At 33.8% G+C, this 17,484-nt stretch overlaps 1 protein-coding gene across 2 annotated transcripts in view; it reads right to left on the minus strand.

Moving 5' to 3' along the window:
* Positions 1-17,484, minus strand: part of LOC114335235 (condensin complex subunit 2) — a 66,920-nt gene that overhangs the window by 46,372 nt on the left and 3,064 nt on the right. For both annotated transcript variants that reach the window (XM_050655307.1, XM_050655308.1), the window contains 2 exons: positions 16,829-17,042; positions 4,173-4,416 (listed from right to left, as the gene is read on the minus strand). In XM_050655307.1, coding sequence (XP_050511264.1) covers positions 4,173-4,416; positions 16,829-17,042 — 458 coding nt within the window. The remainder of the gene's footprint in view (positions 1-4,172; positions 4,417-16,828; positions 17,043-17,484) is intronic.

Here is a 17,484-nt window from a genome sequence, read left to right on the forward strand (position 1 = left end):
TGATTATTTATACAGGGTGTCCAATTTTTTTTTTAAATTAAATTAGTTGACACAAAAAGAAGAATGTACAGTCGGAAAAATGAAAGAATACCCATGAACGATCACATCAATCACATATTATTCAGATTATTAATAATCTATCTCTCTCGTTTGTTATTTATGGCAAATACAAAATATGTGATTGATGTGATCGTTCATGGGTATTCTTTCATTTTTCCGACTGTATGTAATTTATTTAATTCAAAATACATTCTACTGCTGTCAGAAAACAAATAAATGTTTATTGAACAAATAAACATTATTTTTCACTTAAATTCAATATTCAAGCTGCCACCCATCTGCCTCTTGGCAGTTTGAACATTGAATTTAAGCAAAAAGCAATGTTTATTTGTGCAATAAACTTCAGCAGTAGAAGAAATTTTGAATTAAATAGATTACATACATTCTTCTTTTTGTGTCAATTAATTTAATTAAAAATTTTTTTGGTATAAATAATTATCTTAATAAAAAGACTAAGTTTTCACTCTAATGGCATATAAAACAACATAATGCGATTCTACATCCCACCAGAATGAAAACAATGAAAATATGAATATGAAATTGAAAAATGGTTATTCATTTTTGAATTATCTTAATGTTTATATTACTGAATAGAGAACTGAATAACCTTTCAAATGAGCTAGTACACGACCCCTATTCTCATTTAAAAAAATAGTCGATTACGTCATCACGCCCAGATGAATGACGTCACTAGTATGATATATATTATGTCAAAAAATCAAAAATCGAATAACTTTTGTATGTTTCATTTTTTTCTAATTCTGTAAATAAGGCAGTTTACAGGGGGGTCAAAATAATATACTGAATAACCCTGTACACGTAGCGATCAGAGTTTATTGTTACTGCGTGCCCATTCTAGTCCTAAAAAAGTAAGGTCCGATGATCCTTAACAAAGAAATTTCACACCACGTGGTTACCTTTTCTAAATATAGGGGTCTTTCGTGTAATTTCAGCGGATTATTGTCGGACCAATAGCAGAAATTTTGTTTGTTTACATACCCACTTAGATATATGAATTTAAAGAGGTGGCCTTCTGGCCTATTCCACTGCGACCTTTTCAGATCTATTGTGGCCCTTTAGTCCTAGATAGCATTCTCTAGCCTGACCCTTTTTAAAAAGTCTAATAGCTTCGAGACTGAACCCTCCATGTAGCTGATTGGCGTTGGATTTTCTTCTCCTAATGAGAACCGCACATTTGCCATAGAATGTACTCTGATGTTTCTTCTTCCAGGTGATAGAATCTGCACAGGTCATCATCCGACAATCCCATCAGCTTTAAGTGCCTATTCAGCTTACAGTGCCCTGTTAGCAGACCTACTATGGCTTTGAATGTTTTTCTGTCTTTGCTTATTAGGTCTGCCGTAAATTGTGGCGCATGTTCTGTAATGAACTGTTTCACCTGTCTTTGTCTTGGTGAATTCCTCCACTATTCCAAAGATTTGTGAGCTACCCACTTTCTTGTATCCGTTCTTGTAACTGCCTTTGCAACGCCGCAGAAGGGTTCCGGTCCAACGAATGGCATTGATGAGCCTTGTTTGGCCATTTTATCTGCTTTTTCATTGCCCTTATGACCCTCGTGCCCCGGTACCCAGGCTATCGTAACCCACTTAGACGAAAGTGGGCTTTATCACTCATCCAAAGATTTGTTTACAAAACCCTAGTCGGGTAGGATAATCTCAAACATTAAGGGCTTGCACAATCTGGATTTTGTATGGAAGATACTCAAGATCTTTGTGCAAAATTCTGCTCGTAGATTTAAGCTTCGTCTTCACTTCAATATTCTGTGGTGTGCAAGCAGTTCTGACACTGCCATCTCTTTTCTGTGTGCTGTACCACTACTTTCAAAGTTCCTAACCCAAGTTTGGATAGCCTTGTTAGACGGAACTGGAGCGCGGGGCAGCAAATGGTACTGTCAATGAAACGACCATTACACAGACCAGAGACATGTCAAGAATAGACTTGGCTAGAGATATGCCACTCAATGTATCGGGGTGTAACGTCAACATAGGATTGAGTGGTCTAGCCATCTTTGTCAGTCACATGCGCGGGATCGTTTGGTTAAAAGAGATAGATAAACCACCGATCGACTGTTTCCATGCTGTTTCCGCGTTACGCTTTTTTGGTGAGTATGCCGAGTCTAGGCTTACAGTGCCGACAAAAAAATCTTTACATTGCCAAATAAATCACCAAATTTGAAGACAATTTGCATGCGTTCTGTCTGCGCTTGGTTGGAGGGGAGGGAGGATAGCGTACTTGCGACGGAAATTGTCTGTAGTTTACGGACCGCTTAGCTTATTTAGGGTATTCTGCGCGTTTGCACTGTAAATAGTTGGCTTTGTGCGCGTAGTCAGTGTTAAACTTCGTCTCATTTACCGCGTAAAGTTTGAGATCGTCAAATTCTAAATTGAGCTGACAAATATGGGTCGAAAGAAACTCACAAAAGAGGAGAAGGTTCGTGCTTTAACATTACTGGAGAAAGGGGACTCTGTAATTACCGTAGCACGTGATATCGGTGCTTCAAGAGAGGCTATTTATCAACTGAAACGTTCGGCTGCAACAAATGAGACAAAGTTTAACACTTACTACCCGCACAAAGCCAACTGTTTACAGTGCAAACGCGCAGAGTATCCTAAATAAGTATTCTGTCTAAATCCCGAGCCGAGGATTAGCGGCGTCTAATTTGGGTTGCCTATATAAACTTGAATCAACGAAATGGGCCTTGAGTGTTATTTAAAACGCTGAAAAGACCGTTTAGTGATAATAAAAAGGGTGGGTTGTGATTGCGCGCAGCGGTCAAATACCTCCTGCCCTGCGGTTCTCTCACTCTAATACCCGTAAGTTAGGTTTGGACCGAAGGGTTAGGTCTTCCTCCTTTCAGGCAAAAACCGATATTTACTGCGGTTGCATGATATTTAATATTAAAATAGTATTGGATGTGGTAGAATGTAGACTCTTTGTATAATTATCAATTGAACACTGAAGCTGTTAGATAAATTTTCCGATTCAATCATTTCTACTGTTCACAGTTCTGTGTTTGTGTTTGCTTTTGAGTAGGTATTTCATTTTCTTGACAACGAAAATGTTCGGTGTGGAAATAATTAATAAGTGCTTGGAATGCGGAAACGTGTATAAACGTAAACATGATTTAAAAAGACATGTAAAAAGTTCGCATCCCAACAAATTGGATGCAATTGCCCCTTTAAAAATGCTTAAAGGCAACGTCTATAAATTTAGACATAAGCCAAGTTTAAACTTTCATGCCAAAAAAATGCACACAAATGTCATTGATTTGTACAGTTGTAATTTTTTGAATAATAAACATTCGCGATTCAAGTTTATATAGGCAACACAAATTACACGCCGCTAATCCTCGGCTCGGGATCTAGACTCGAGTTAAATAAGCTAAGTGGTCTGTAAACTACAGACAATTGCCGTCGCAAGTACGCTCTCCCCCTCTCCTCCCCTCCCAACCAACCGCAGACAGAACGCATGTAAAGATTTTTTTTGTCTGCACTGTAATATGTCAATGATACAGACACACAACTTTCACCATTTTTGTAATAAGCTTTCACAGCAAATGCGCGTTGTTCACCTGGTCATTCCTCCATGATAACTAAACTTCCCACTCTTTAGATTCACAACAGCGTTGCCAGATTGTGCCGTTTCACTGAATCACCTGGTATAAACTGTTCAGAAACTTTTAATTAGCAAGAATTTTTATACCTATAAATGTTAATGATATTGGTGAATATTAGGTAATAGTGGTTGTGGGTAATAGTTCAAAAACATTTCTTAAAATTGTTTATAGAGAAATCCTGATAAAAATGTAACCGCCACGCTACTAGACACGCGGGTACATTATTATAAAGTATCGTAATATTGTTGGTGTTTGAATAGTTTTTTTAAAAGCAGAGTAACAATGGTAATTAATGTATTTTTTGTATGGAAAAACAATTATTATTTTGAACAGACATGAAAATCAACGGTGAGAACATGCCAGATTAGCCCACGCCCAGAAATTAGGTACCCGTGTATCTACTAGCGTGGCGGTTACAGTATAAAGAAAACTAAAAGTAAAAAAATATTAAAAATATAACTTGTCACAAACTTACAACACAATAAAGCAATTGGATGTCTCTTTCAACATGTTGGTAAATAGATTATCAATAGTCCCTGCATCTGGTTTCACTCTAGTGGTAAAATCAGTTGGTTCCAATTTGGGTAATTTTCCAAGATTACCTTTAGGATTTTTGTTGATGGTACTTTTCACACCAGTTTGATTTGGTCTCTTCCTTTTCTTTTTCTTACTAGCGGCTGCAGCATTATCCTGTTCTCCCCCAGATTGTTCACCTTCATCTAAAACATAAGAAACCTAAATAAGCCAAGAATTAATTAAATTTAATAACCCATAGCCCCTTCCAGGCCCTGACCAAATACCATCAGACTGTCTCAAACTTCTATACTTTATTTCACGTTAAGAATAGAACGTTACGCTTATGGAGATCAGTGTTGACAAACCTCTCGGGCACGGGTGGCTACTCGACTGCCGATATACGACTCATTTTAATCAGTACGGCGTGGCATCGGCGCGCTTCTATAGTTCATAGGAAATGCATGGGGCTATCTTCACAATGTTCTATTCTTAACGTGAAATAAAGTATAGATGACGACAATGTCTCAGAACTAACAAACATTTATAACTACAGTGGGTGATCATATTATTAGAGCTACCTAGTAAAATTCAATGTTTTAGATTTTAGAGGAAGGGTATATAATTGAGCTGTATCATATATTAATGCATTTGTTTCCATTTTGCTGTCTTGTTACACTTTATGAAAGTGCAATAAATAGTCTGACAATAGTGGCAGCACGCATGTGTGGCAATGCGTGACTCAGATGACATTGTTTGTCAGTGCTGCCCAGCCTAGCTTACAACTTGTGTGCCTATTATTTTGTATTCTTGGTGTTTAGAGTTATAATAAACTTTATGAGTTTACATTGCTCTCTAGTGATATTCTGACAGCCCTATACTATATTTTGTGAATTTAGTAAAAATTACGTGTTCATTACACTAGTGGTACCAGAACATCATGGGAAATCCAAAGACATCTCACCAAGAAAAATAGCAGAAATAAAAACTTAAATAAGGTAGTATTATATTAAAAAATCATTATCAAACAACAATAAAGGTAGTATTATATTAAAAACTTAAATATTCAATACTGCAAAAGAAACATAGCATCCATTTCGAAAGTTTCAAAGGCAACGTGGACCGTATAAAGAAAAAAACTTACACATACCATTATTAAACAAAAGTAAAATTTTCTGAGGTGGCTCTAATAATATGATCACCCACTGTACATACATATACAAAACTTAGACCGGGCAGTATCGTCGCCCCCGCTAGCGAAATTATTCCGATTCGATTTTTTTTGCACAAACTTACTCAAAAAGAGGTCCTTATAACATATCGGCAGGGTGCCGGGCGGTGCCGTGGTCGAAAAATTGTTTAAACATTTTTTTTTAAACAAATTCACAAAAATAATTTTTTTATTTCAAACAATTTATTTTAGATAAATTGGGTCATTCTGAGCAAAAAAGGTCTGTTATCATTTTTTTCTAAAATTGATTGTTGTCGAGTTATATGCGATTAAAAATTTAAAAAATACGAAAATGGCCATTTTCAAGGATTACTAACTCGATTAAAAATTATTACTATGAAATTAAAAAAGTGACCAAATCAAGTTTCAAACCCCTTCTTCAAGGTTCTGAAGAGGTTTTTGTCAATATTTTATTATAAAGCTGTTATTTTAAATTATTAACAATTAGCGCTATAGTCCAGGATGTATCGTCGCCCCCGTTAGTGAAATTATTCCGATTCGATTTTTTTACACAAACTTACTCAAAAAGAGGTCATTATAACATATCCACAGGGTGCCGGGCGGTGCCGTGGTCGAAAAATTGTTTAAACAATTTTTTTTAAACAAATTCACAAAAATATTTTTTTCACTTCGAACAAATTGTTTTTTCATAATTTGGGACATTCTGGACAAAAAAGGTCTCTTGTGATTTTTCTCTAAAATTGATTGTTGTCTAGCTATACGCGATTTAAAATTTGAAAAATGCGAAAATGGCCATATAACTCGACAACGATCCATTTTAGAGAAAAATCACAAGAGACCGTTTTTGCTCAGAATCACCCAAATTATCTAAAAAAAAATCATTCGCAATGAAAAAATGATTTTTTTGAATTTGTTTAAAAAAATTGTTTAAACAATTTTTCGACCACGGCACCGCTCGGCACCCTGTGGATATGTTATAAGGACCTCTCTTTGAGTAAGTTTGTGCAAAAAAATCGAATCGGAATAATTTCGCTAGCGGGGGCGACGATACAGTTGGACTATAGCGCTAATTGTTAATAATTAAAAACAGCAGCTTTGTAATAAAATAATGACAAAAATCTCTTCAGAACCTTGCAGAAGGGGTTTGAAACTTGATTTGGTCACTTTTTGAATTTCATAATAATAATTTTTAATCGAGTTATTAAGCCTTGAAAATGGCCATTTTCGCATTTTTCAAATTTTTAATCGCATATAACTCGACAACAATCAATTTTAGAGAAAAATGACAAGAGACCTTTTTGCTCACAATGATCCAACTTATCTAAAAAAAATGTTGTTCAAAATGAAAAAATTATTTTTGTGAATTTGTTTAAAAAAATTGTTTAAACAATTTTTCGACCACGGCACCCTTAGGATATGTTATAAGCACCTCTTTTTGAGTAAGTTTGAGCAAAAAAATCGAATCGGAATAATTTCGCTAGCGGGGGCGACGATACTGCCCGGTCTAACTGGAATAATGCCACAAATATGATTGGAGTCTACATTTATCCCACTTCCAAAAGAACCTAATACGTCAACATGTAAAGACTTTAGACTAATTATTAGTCTCATGAGTCACTCTCTCAAACTACTTCTTACGATAATTCCTACCAGAATTAAGCAGAAATGTAAAGAAATAATGGGAAAAAACAATTTGGTTTCATAGAAGGACTGGGAACGAGAGAAGCTTTGTTCTCAATGCTAACATTACTTCAACGATCATGAAAAGTGCAGAAACCAATTTACGTCTGCTTTATAGATTTTGAGAAGGCGTTTGATAGGGTTCAACATAAGACTGTTTGAATATCTAAAATGACTGGAATATATCATAAAGATCTGATACTTTTACAACATCTATATTGAAATCAAGAAGCTTCTATTCTGATAGACGTCAAAGAGACAGACACAATTTACATTCAAAGAGGTGTCAGACAGGGTTGTGTGATATCTTCAACTTTATTTAATGCTTACTCAGAAATAATACTTAACGAAGCCTTGGAAGGACAATGTGGAGTTCGAATTGGGGGAGAAACTATTAACAACATCAGATATGCAGATGACACAGAGATCATGACTGACAGTATCGAAGATCTTCGATTCCCTTTAGATCGAGTCACTAGAGAAGATGAATTATTACATGCTGCGCAAGATCGAGAATGACATTGGCAAATTGTCTTTGAAGCTACCCACTGCTAAAATTTGGGCGCGGTACTCAAAGGTGAAGAATAGGCCATTGTTAAGAAATGCATTTAAATAGAAACACAATCAATCAATATTTTTTACTTTAGGTAAAAAGTATGACATAATTTTAATTATTTACTTAAAAATTTCTACTAATCTAACAATATTTTAATCCTAAGCAACAGTTAATTATTCTTGTAAAGTAAAATACACCTTTTCAATCATCAAGAAGAATGAAACTTTTATAATACTTCCACAAAGTTAGCATTGAGTGGAATAGGGAACTTGCATAAAATTTTATATTCGAAAAAAATGTTATAAATCACAACAGAACATAATTTAAAGCATGTATCAAAGATAAAAAAAGTTTTGTTTGTCTTTCGTTTGGTCCCTAAAGACAATTAAAAATTCAACTTATACCAGGCAGCCCAAAACGCGTCGTGACGTCACGGGGTTATATGTTTACATTCGTAAACAAAATTGTATATAATTTTAAATTAGACATTATAAACGTCAGTAGAAAATACAGTTATGTCACGTTACAAGTGTTCTTGATCGTTTGAACTATTCATAGAAAACTTTTATAGTATTCATAGTACTTTTACAAAATGGTTTTATTTTTCATAGTAAACCTTCTTTCCTTACCTTCAAAACCTGAATCAAACTCCAATCTCAACAAACTGGTATATATTATTACAATGACATACGATAAATGTCATTAGAATACAAATATTTTTCCTTTATTACGCGACGACGAGCTGGCCAAATACCCAAGTAAGTGGAGGCCAATAAACTAAAGAAGAAGAAGAAGAATGTACCTAAATATAACCATAAACGGAACCATATAGTTAAACTCTATGACGTCACGGGTCGTTTGAACTATTTTAAGATACCTGACTTTAATTTGTACTTCTAAGTTATTATGAGTTTTTGAAGCGTGAAATTTTGGAAATCTCATTTTTGTACAAAACTGTACATTATTCATCATCATCCTGGTGCTACAGCCATTAGAGGGCCCTGACCTTCTCAAGCGTTCTACGCCATTCTGTTCTGTCCCTTGCCTGCACTTTCCAGTTGCCGACTCCGATCTTCTCGGCATCTTGTGTTACCCCGTCCATCCACCTCAACTTTGGTCTACCCCGTCTTCTCATTCCCACGGGTTGAGCTGTTAGAATCCTTTTTATCATGTTCGATTCAGGGGCTCGGGCTACATGTCCTGCCCACTGCAGGCGATTTCGCTTAATTATAGTGATAATATCTTTTCCACCAAACGTTTGCTTGTAGACATTCTGCAGTTCAAAGTTATATCTACGCCTCCATATTCCGTTCTCACAAACCGCTCCGAATATCTTGCGTAGTACCTTTCTTTCAAAAATTGATAGAGCGGATTCATCTGTTTTAGTTAGCGTCCATGCCTCTGAACCATATGTGAGAACGGGGACTATCAATGTTCTATACAGCCTTATACGAGTTTTTTGAGACAGATGTTTGTTAGATAAGTACTTTGATAGACCATGATAACACCTGTTTGCAATTATTATACGCCTTTTTATTTCCTCAGATGTGTCATTATTGGGGTTAACCTATGTCCCTAGATATATGAACTCTTTGACCGCTTCGAAGTTTTGGTCATTGATGATTAGATCTGCATCAACGTTTCCAGCTCTTGTGTTTGTGTTGGTCGCCATGAATTTTGTTTTATTTTGATTTATATGTAACCCCATTAGTTCTGCTGCTGCTATTAGATCGGTTAGGATTTCCGCAGTTCTCGCCCTGGTTCTTGTTATAATGTCCACGTCATCTGCATATGCAAGAATTTGGACTGATCTATTAAATATTGTTCCTCTGCTATCTAAATTAGCGTCTCGTACAACTTTTTCTAAGGCTACATTAAAAAGCTGACACGCCAGCGCATCTCCCTGCCTTAACCCCTTATGTATTTCGAATAGGGTTGACGACTCGTTTTGAATTTTTACTGCTGATAGCATCTTCGCCATTGTCACTTTTATCATAGATATGAGTTTTTTTGGAATTCCCAACTCATTCATAGCATTGTAAAGACTTGGTCTTAAGACACTGTCATATGCCGCTTTAAAATCGACAAAAATATGGTACATATCTATGTTAAACTCTTGCGCTTTTTCGAGGATCTGTCGTAGTGTAAAGATCTGGTTAATGGTTGAACGTCCGCGCCTGAATCCTGCCTGATATTCTCCTAGAAACGTTTCGGTATAGGGCTTCAATCTCTCGTGTAAAATGTTTGACAATATCTTGTATGCTGTATTTAGGAGAGTTATTCCGCGGTAATTATTGCATTCCAGTTGGTTTCCCTTTTTGTGTAACGGGCATATTAAGCCTAAACTCCATTCTTCAGGCATTTGCTCCTCAGACCAAATTTTACAAACAATTTCTCGCATCACCTTGGCGATCTGCTTTCCACCGTGCTTAAATAACTCTGCTGGGATGCCATCGCTGCCTGGAGATTTGTGGTTCCTTAGTTTTTCAATAGATATTTTCACTTCTTCTACTATACATTATTATGTAATAAAAAAATGTGCAGGTTCCCTATTTGTAGCTTTGAGTGTAGTTGTGTAGATTTAAAAAACATTTGTGCAATTGAAAAGAAGCAGTTCGTTTGTATGATTGGGACTGCAACAGTTAAAAAGATTAATTTTTGATTATAAATACAGTGGAACCCCGATAAGTCGGCCCCCGATAGCCCGGAAGTCCGGCTAACCCGGACCGATTTTCATCAGATAAACATTTTGATTTTCAATATTTTGTATTTTGACAACGACCCGATTTGGGCGTCGAAACGTTAATAAAATTATTGTTCAATTTAATTGTGGCTTATTTCCCATCAAAATAGTTAATTATCAGACAAACCTTTCAACAATAAAAATGTATGTAATATAATATTTGAGAGATGTGTATGTGTGTAATTTGAACTATACGATAGTCGATAGTAAAAATGACTCATAGCACACGCCGCAGAAACAACAGGCACCTGTCTGTAGTACCTATTCCTTTTTATTTCAAACTGTCTTAGCATTGTTTAGGAGACTATTTAAAAAATTCTTTTATAAACAATGGTCTTTAGTTTCCACTGTTTGTATGGTTGTGACTGTATTGTGTGTCTTGTATTGTTCGCTTCCGTTTGCTTACGTTTGTGTTTGGTGTTTTTTTTTCAGTAATTTTGATGTGTAGGTACTGTGCATATTTATAAATATATTTCATGTTATTTCAATTCTAACGGAGTTTATCTGTAAGTATACCGTATTTTATTAATTTTTACCATATTCTCCGACTATCTCGGATTTTCGATAACCCGGATCGGCCGCGGTCCCGATTAATCCGAGTTATCGAGGTTCCACTGTATTTCACTATCATCATCATCATCATCATGCAACCTTTTCTGTCCACTGCTGGACATAGGTCTCTCCCATTTTTCGCCACTCTTCACGGTTCTGTGCTTCTTGTTGCTATTTCTTGGATATTCGTTTAATGTCGTCCATCCAGCGTTTTGGTGGTCGTCCTCTGCTGCATTTGTCTTCTCTTGGGCGCCAGTCAATTAGTTTTCTGGTCCATCTGGAGTCTTTCAGTCTCGCTATGTGACCTGCCCAATTCTATTTCAGCTTGACCATACGTTCAACGACATCAGTGATACCTGTTCTTTTCCTTAGGTCTTGGTTCCTTATTTTGTCTTTTTTGTCACCATCGCTATCAACTATTTAATAGGTAAACCAACACATTAGCTAGCTCAACTTAATACTATACCAAATATATATACACACCGACAGTTTGGTATTAGTCGCTCAAACGTTAAACGGGATCTGATTGGGTGTTAAAATCATCTGTTAATAATTGTTCAATATGGAGATTATGAATAAACAAATGTTGTGTATATTAGTTTTTATTGTTGTGATGGCAGAGAAAAAAGCAAGTTTATAATTGTAGTGACTGTTTAAATATTTTTTAAAGCGACAGGTACGTAACAATTGTAAATGTTTCAGTATCCTAATAAAAAATTACATAGGTTCCTACCTACTTGGAAAATTTAAAATAAACCTATCAAAATAGTATATTATGTAATGCTTTGATTTACATAATTTGATTACCATCAAAATTTCTACCAATATTCACCTAATATATTGTTATTCCACAAAATATTCCTTTAATTCCACAAAAATCAAACTAATTTGATTAAATTCATATAAATAATAAACAACTGTCAAAAGTTTATGGTGTAAACGTTCAGTTGGTGTAGTATATTCCCACATGACAGATATGCGAAGGTGGCGCAATGGGAAAGCACTTTGATTTTCGATCGACGGGAAGTGGGTTCGATCCCCAATGCAAGTTACTATTTTTTTTATACTTTTATGATTGTAAGTATATTATTAGATATTTTTTTTTTCAGAAAATAGGTATTTAGTTCAAATTTTTGGCAACAATTATTGTTCAAAAATCATTTCTTTGTGACATTTTTCAATGTGTTTGTGTGTGTTTTATTCTTTTATTTTTTTAATTTTTGGTATTGTTTTAATAAAAATTTTTGGAAAGTAGTAAGTATTAAAATTAGTTTAATATTTAAATTAAATATAAATAAACTGTTTAAAGTATATTGATTTCGTGGAAATCATATAATAGAAGTACCTATACCTTCTTACGTGTGTACAAAGAACACACATTCTTTTCTGTAAAATAAAAAATTATGAAGTCAAAGCTATACCTTGTTTTTAAACTATAGTCTTTTTTTATACCAAGAGGAGTAATTTAAATTTCCCGCTCCGTAAAGCTTGTTTGTAATTGGTCCAACCTCAGGCAAGTTTACTCTACTGTTATCAAATTTTGACACTAATGACATTTATAAAATTTTGACACTATTGGCATTTCATAGGTTAATTAAGTTATATCAGCGATTTTTTGTATTGTTTGCGTTATTCATTTAATTTTCACTTTTTGAGTCCGTTTTTATATAAAAACAGTTGTTTTTAGAACTTTTTAGCGACATATTAGTATATAATATTTATGGATTAACGTCAAAGGCCGATATGATCAACCAAAAAACAAGATGTATTTGGTGACATTTCTAGTGACTTTCTTGGGTGTGAATCTGTCTTTTTAGTTTACTCTTCTTGGTTTAAAAACAAAGATTAGGAGGAGTACACTTAAAAGGCAGATTCACACCCAATAATGTCACTAGAAAAATCACCAGATTCATCTTCTTTTTTGGTTGATCATGTAAACCTTCGATGGTAATCCATAAATATTACATTATACTAATATACAGTGATGAGAATAACCGGCAGAATAACGCAAAAGATGGAAAACATAATACATTACGAAGTAAAGAGAGATGAAACTAGTAGAGGTGAAAATTATCGGTATAAACGTATAAATTAACATTACAATACATAGTTTGTCACCTTCTGTGACGGGAGTATTTTATAAAATTCTCCTATCACCGTGACAGTTGTCATATTCGTTCATTATGTCTAAAGGTGGGAAACTATGTAATATAATGTTAATTTATACGTTTATATCGATAATTTCCACCTCTACAAATTTCATTCCTTTTTATCTCACAACTTTCAGGTTTTCCATCATTTTTCCGTTAGATTTTCCATCGTCTGCGTTATTCTGCCGGTTATTAGCGTGCACATTAGAAAACATAATTAGAGAGTCAAATCAAAAGTCAACACCAGAGGAACAATAATAACAAAAAGTGTACAAATACTGGCATTTGCAGATGATGTTGATATCATAGCTAGAAGCAAAAGAGAAATGATAGAAGCATTTAATGCGATAGAAAGATCAGCACAAAACAGTGGCCTAAATCAGGGTTGCAAAAAAACATGTTTTTTTAATTTTAAACAAAACAAACGTTTTTTTTTTGTTTTAAACGTTTTTTTTTTGTTTTAAACATGTTTTTTTTTTGTTTTAAAATTATATGTTTTAAACAAATAAAACTTGTTTAAAACACATGTTTTTTTGTTTTAAACGTTTTTTTGCTTTAAAAATGTTTTTGTTTTTAAATTTTATATTTTAAACAAATAGAACTTAGAAGAAAACATTGTTTAAATCATATTTTCCTAAACATAATATTAATTGAAAGTGTTTGATCTATTATTATTCTACTAAATAATAGATAAGAAAACCAATTGCAAAATTAGGAGCTATTGCCTGGGGAACCCCAGACTATTTACTATTTATAAATCCGCATTACAAGTTGGCTATTGCAATAACGTCTATTGTCAGTTATTTTGTGCTGTTTCTGGTGGTGCTTAGTGTTTTTTTAAACATGCAAATGATTTGGTGACCCCAGCTCATTTTTTGGCAAATTTGCTTGATCATCGCTTTATTGAAAATAAACTTATCCTCCATCCATTATAAATTATCATCCAGAAGCATTTTAGATTATTATTATTACCAGGAAAAGTGTGCACACTTTACACCATATGTTCTCTAAACACCTATATTGAGAATGTAAAACCATTGGCATGGTGGCGTTCTAAGAAAAATATAAATAGGTATACTACAGCATTGAAACTTGCTCAACAGCTTCACACAGCTGTTGCATTGTCAGCCAACATAGAAAGACTCTTCTCATCATAAGGTTTACCATTCCAAACTACGTAATCGGCTAGGCAATGTCAAAGCTGCTAAGTTGGTTTCAATTTTTAAAGAGCTTAATTCCATCAGTTATGACGTGACTGATTTAAATTACAAGATTACTATGAGTCTGAAACAGTTTTGAGAAATTGTCTTCTTTGCAAAATATTTTCAGTTTTCCAATTTTTTTTTGTGTTCAGATTATTAATAAATAAATAATATATATGTTAAAAAGTTTATATAATGTATTTGAGAATTTTTTGATGTTATATTAATAAAGAAAATGAAAAAAAAAGCACTTGTTTAATTTAAGGGTTTTAAACAAAATCTGTTTTAAACATAAGCAAACGTTTAAAACATGTTTAAAACAGTTGATTAAAACAAAACAACCCTGGCCTAAATATTAATGAAATAAAAACCACATACATGAAGGCCAGTAAATCGACAGGCCAAAGAAACCTACAGAATCTGACAATAGGAGACTATAACATCGAAAGCGTAAAATTTTTTACATATCTAGGTTCACTAGTTACCACAGATAACAATGTCAGCGAAGAAGTTAAGAGAAGAATACATACTGCTAATAAAACATATAATGGACTAATTAAACATCTAAGATCTAACAACATCACGAGAAAAACCAAATGCAAAATATGCAAAACCCTGATTAAACCGGTCCTTATATATGGATCAGAGACATGGACACTGTCAAAAAGCGATGAGAACTTATTAGGTACGTTTGAACGAAAAATCCTCAGACACATATATAAGGGGGTGAAATAAAATGACATATGGCGCAGAAGATATAATTTTGAACTATACGCAGCATACAACGAACCCGACGTCATAACATCCATAAAGATCAGATATCTGCGCTGGATGGGCCATGTTGAACGGATGTTGGAGACTGAAACACCAAAAAAATATAATGAGGCAAACACCAGTAGGGAGAAAGTCAAAGGGAAGACCCAAACTTAGATACATGGAACAAGATCTGAAAACACTTGAGATTACCCACTGGAAGAACAAAGCAAGGAACAGAACATAATGGTGGAAAATCCTAGAACAAGCCAGGACCCAAAAAGGGTTGTCGAGCTACTGATGATGATGATGATTAATGTGCTCATCACTGTATTGTTGAAGATTTCTAAAAACAATAATTGTTTTTGAAGTTATACTTCTTTACGTGCGATATGAGGGTGAATTTTTATATGTTAAAAACTACGATCCGGGCGCATGCGCATTATAACTTTGTTCTGATTGGATGTTCAAATGACATGTCAAAAATTATTCAATATGGCAGCTGTGGTTTCATAGAGAAATAAAAAGAATGTTGTTTTTATTTCTCTATGTGTGGTTTGATTATTTATGGTTGTTGCGTTTTGAAATTTGTGGGAAAAGAAACAACAAACAAAAGTTAGTTAATAGTTATACTGCCTTTTTAAATAGTTTTCATATATATTTTTGGACTTTTGGACAAGGAAAACTCATTCTAATTTGGTAAGTAGTTTTTATTATAATCATATTGTAATTATACATTTGGATTAGGTTGGAATAAATTTATTTTCTCAAGAATGGGGATTTTAGAGAGAAATCCGAAATTAGGTCCGATTTTTATTTTTAAATTATGATTTTTTGGCGTAGATTTATTTATCTAGTAGGTATGTAATGCTTTGATTTACATACTTAATTTGATTACCAATTGACAAAAGTTCTACCAATCTTCATCTAATATATTGTTTTCTTACTGCTTTGTCATATTTTAATATTTTCTTCCACAAAAATCAAACTACATAATTTGATTAGGTAAATTCAGAACAACTGTCAAACAGTAAAACGTTCAGTTGCCCTATTTTTCCACATGACAAATAATGTGTAATTGGATGAGTGAGTCTAGGCTTCGATTACGAATCAAAGCGTCCCCAAATTCGCGGGTTCGAATCCCGATGCAAGTTTTTATTTTTTTATGCATTTTATGATTGTAAGTATATTTGTTGTATAATTTTTTTTAAAAAATGCGTATTTAAAATTTTTGCCAACAATTATTATCGTTCAGAAATCATTTTTTCTTTGTGGCATTTTTCAATGTGTTCGTGTGCGTTTTATTCTTTTATTTTTTAAAATTTTTGGTATTGCCTTAATAAAAATTTTTGGAAAGTAGTAAGTATTAAAATTCGTTTAATATTTAAATGAAATATAAATAAACTGTTTAAAGTACATTATATCAATTTCGTTAAAATCACATAATATGTAAAAGAAGTATAACTTCTTACGTGCGTACAAAGTACACACACACATTCTTTTTTTATATTAATGCAGCTTAAAAATTAAAGGAATAACGCAGAAAACACAAAAAATCGCTGATACCATGAATTTTAAACACCAAATTTTAAGTGTGAAAATTTCATAAATGTCAATACATAGTATCAAAATTTCAAACTTGCCTGGGATTGGACCAATTACAAACAAACATTACAGCGTGGTAAAGAATTACTCCTCCTAGAAACAAGGTATAGTAAGAAATATCTTAAGGACATTTTTAATATATAGTTTTCATAATTTTCAATTAAGAACAATAGATTTTCACCTACCATTATCTGGCTCATCAGTATTCGCTACTCGTGCCATATTATTGGCTAACTTTAATCCTTCGGAGTGAACATCATCAACTCTGATGCCATAGACCTTTGCACTGATATCTATTGAGGTAGTTGCTACTTGTAGAACATCTTTGCCAGATTTCTGGCAGAGCGGTTTGAGCATATCAATAATTTGTAATTTCCAGGCATTTTTGGAGGTTATTTTCTAAAATAATGAAAGATCATTAATTCGATTTCTAAATCCATATACTCTTCTATATATTTATTTTTCTTAATATGTATGCGAGTTCGGGTGTTATGAATAGGATCGTATCCAACTTGGTGTCTATGCATGTTGACGTTGCGACCCTGACAGAAATTGTGGGGACATCAGGTGACTATCTCAATTCGAATCAAACATATTTACCTATTGGGCTGACCAACTATCTCCCTATATAAACAATGATACTACCATAAGATATAGGGAAGAGGACATAATAAACATGAGAAAAAAAATGCAGGAAATATCTAGTAACAGATAAAAGTGAATGTAGAAGAATGAAAACCCCAGAATATGTAAAACAAAAGGGGCTGATTCCCAACATAAAAAGGTTTTCACTTGAAAATAACTGCAGATTCCACAAGACGGTAGAAAGATTGCAGTTCTT

This window comes from Diabrotica virgifera, chromosome 7, assembly GCF_917563875.1.
Source record: "Diabrotica virgifera virgifera chromosome 7, PGI_DIABVI_V3a".
Lineage (NCBI taxonomy): Eukaryota > Metazoa > Arthropoda > Insecta > Coleoptera > Chrysomelidae > Diabrotica > Diabrotica virgifera.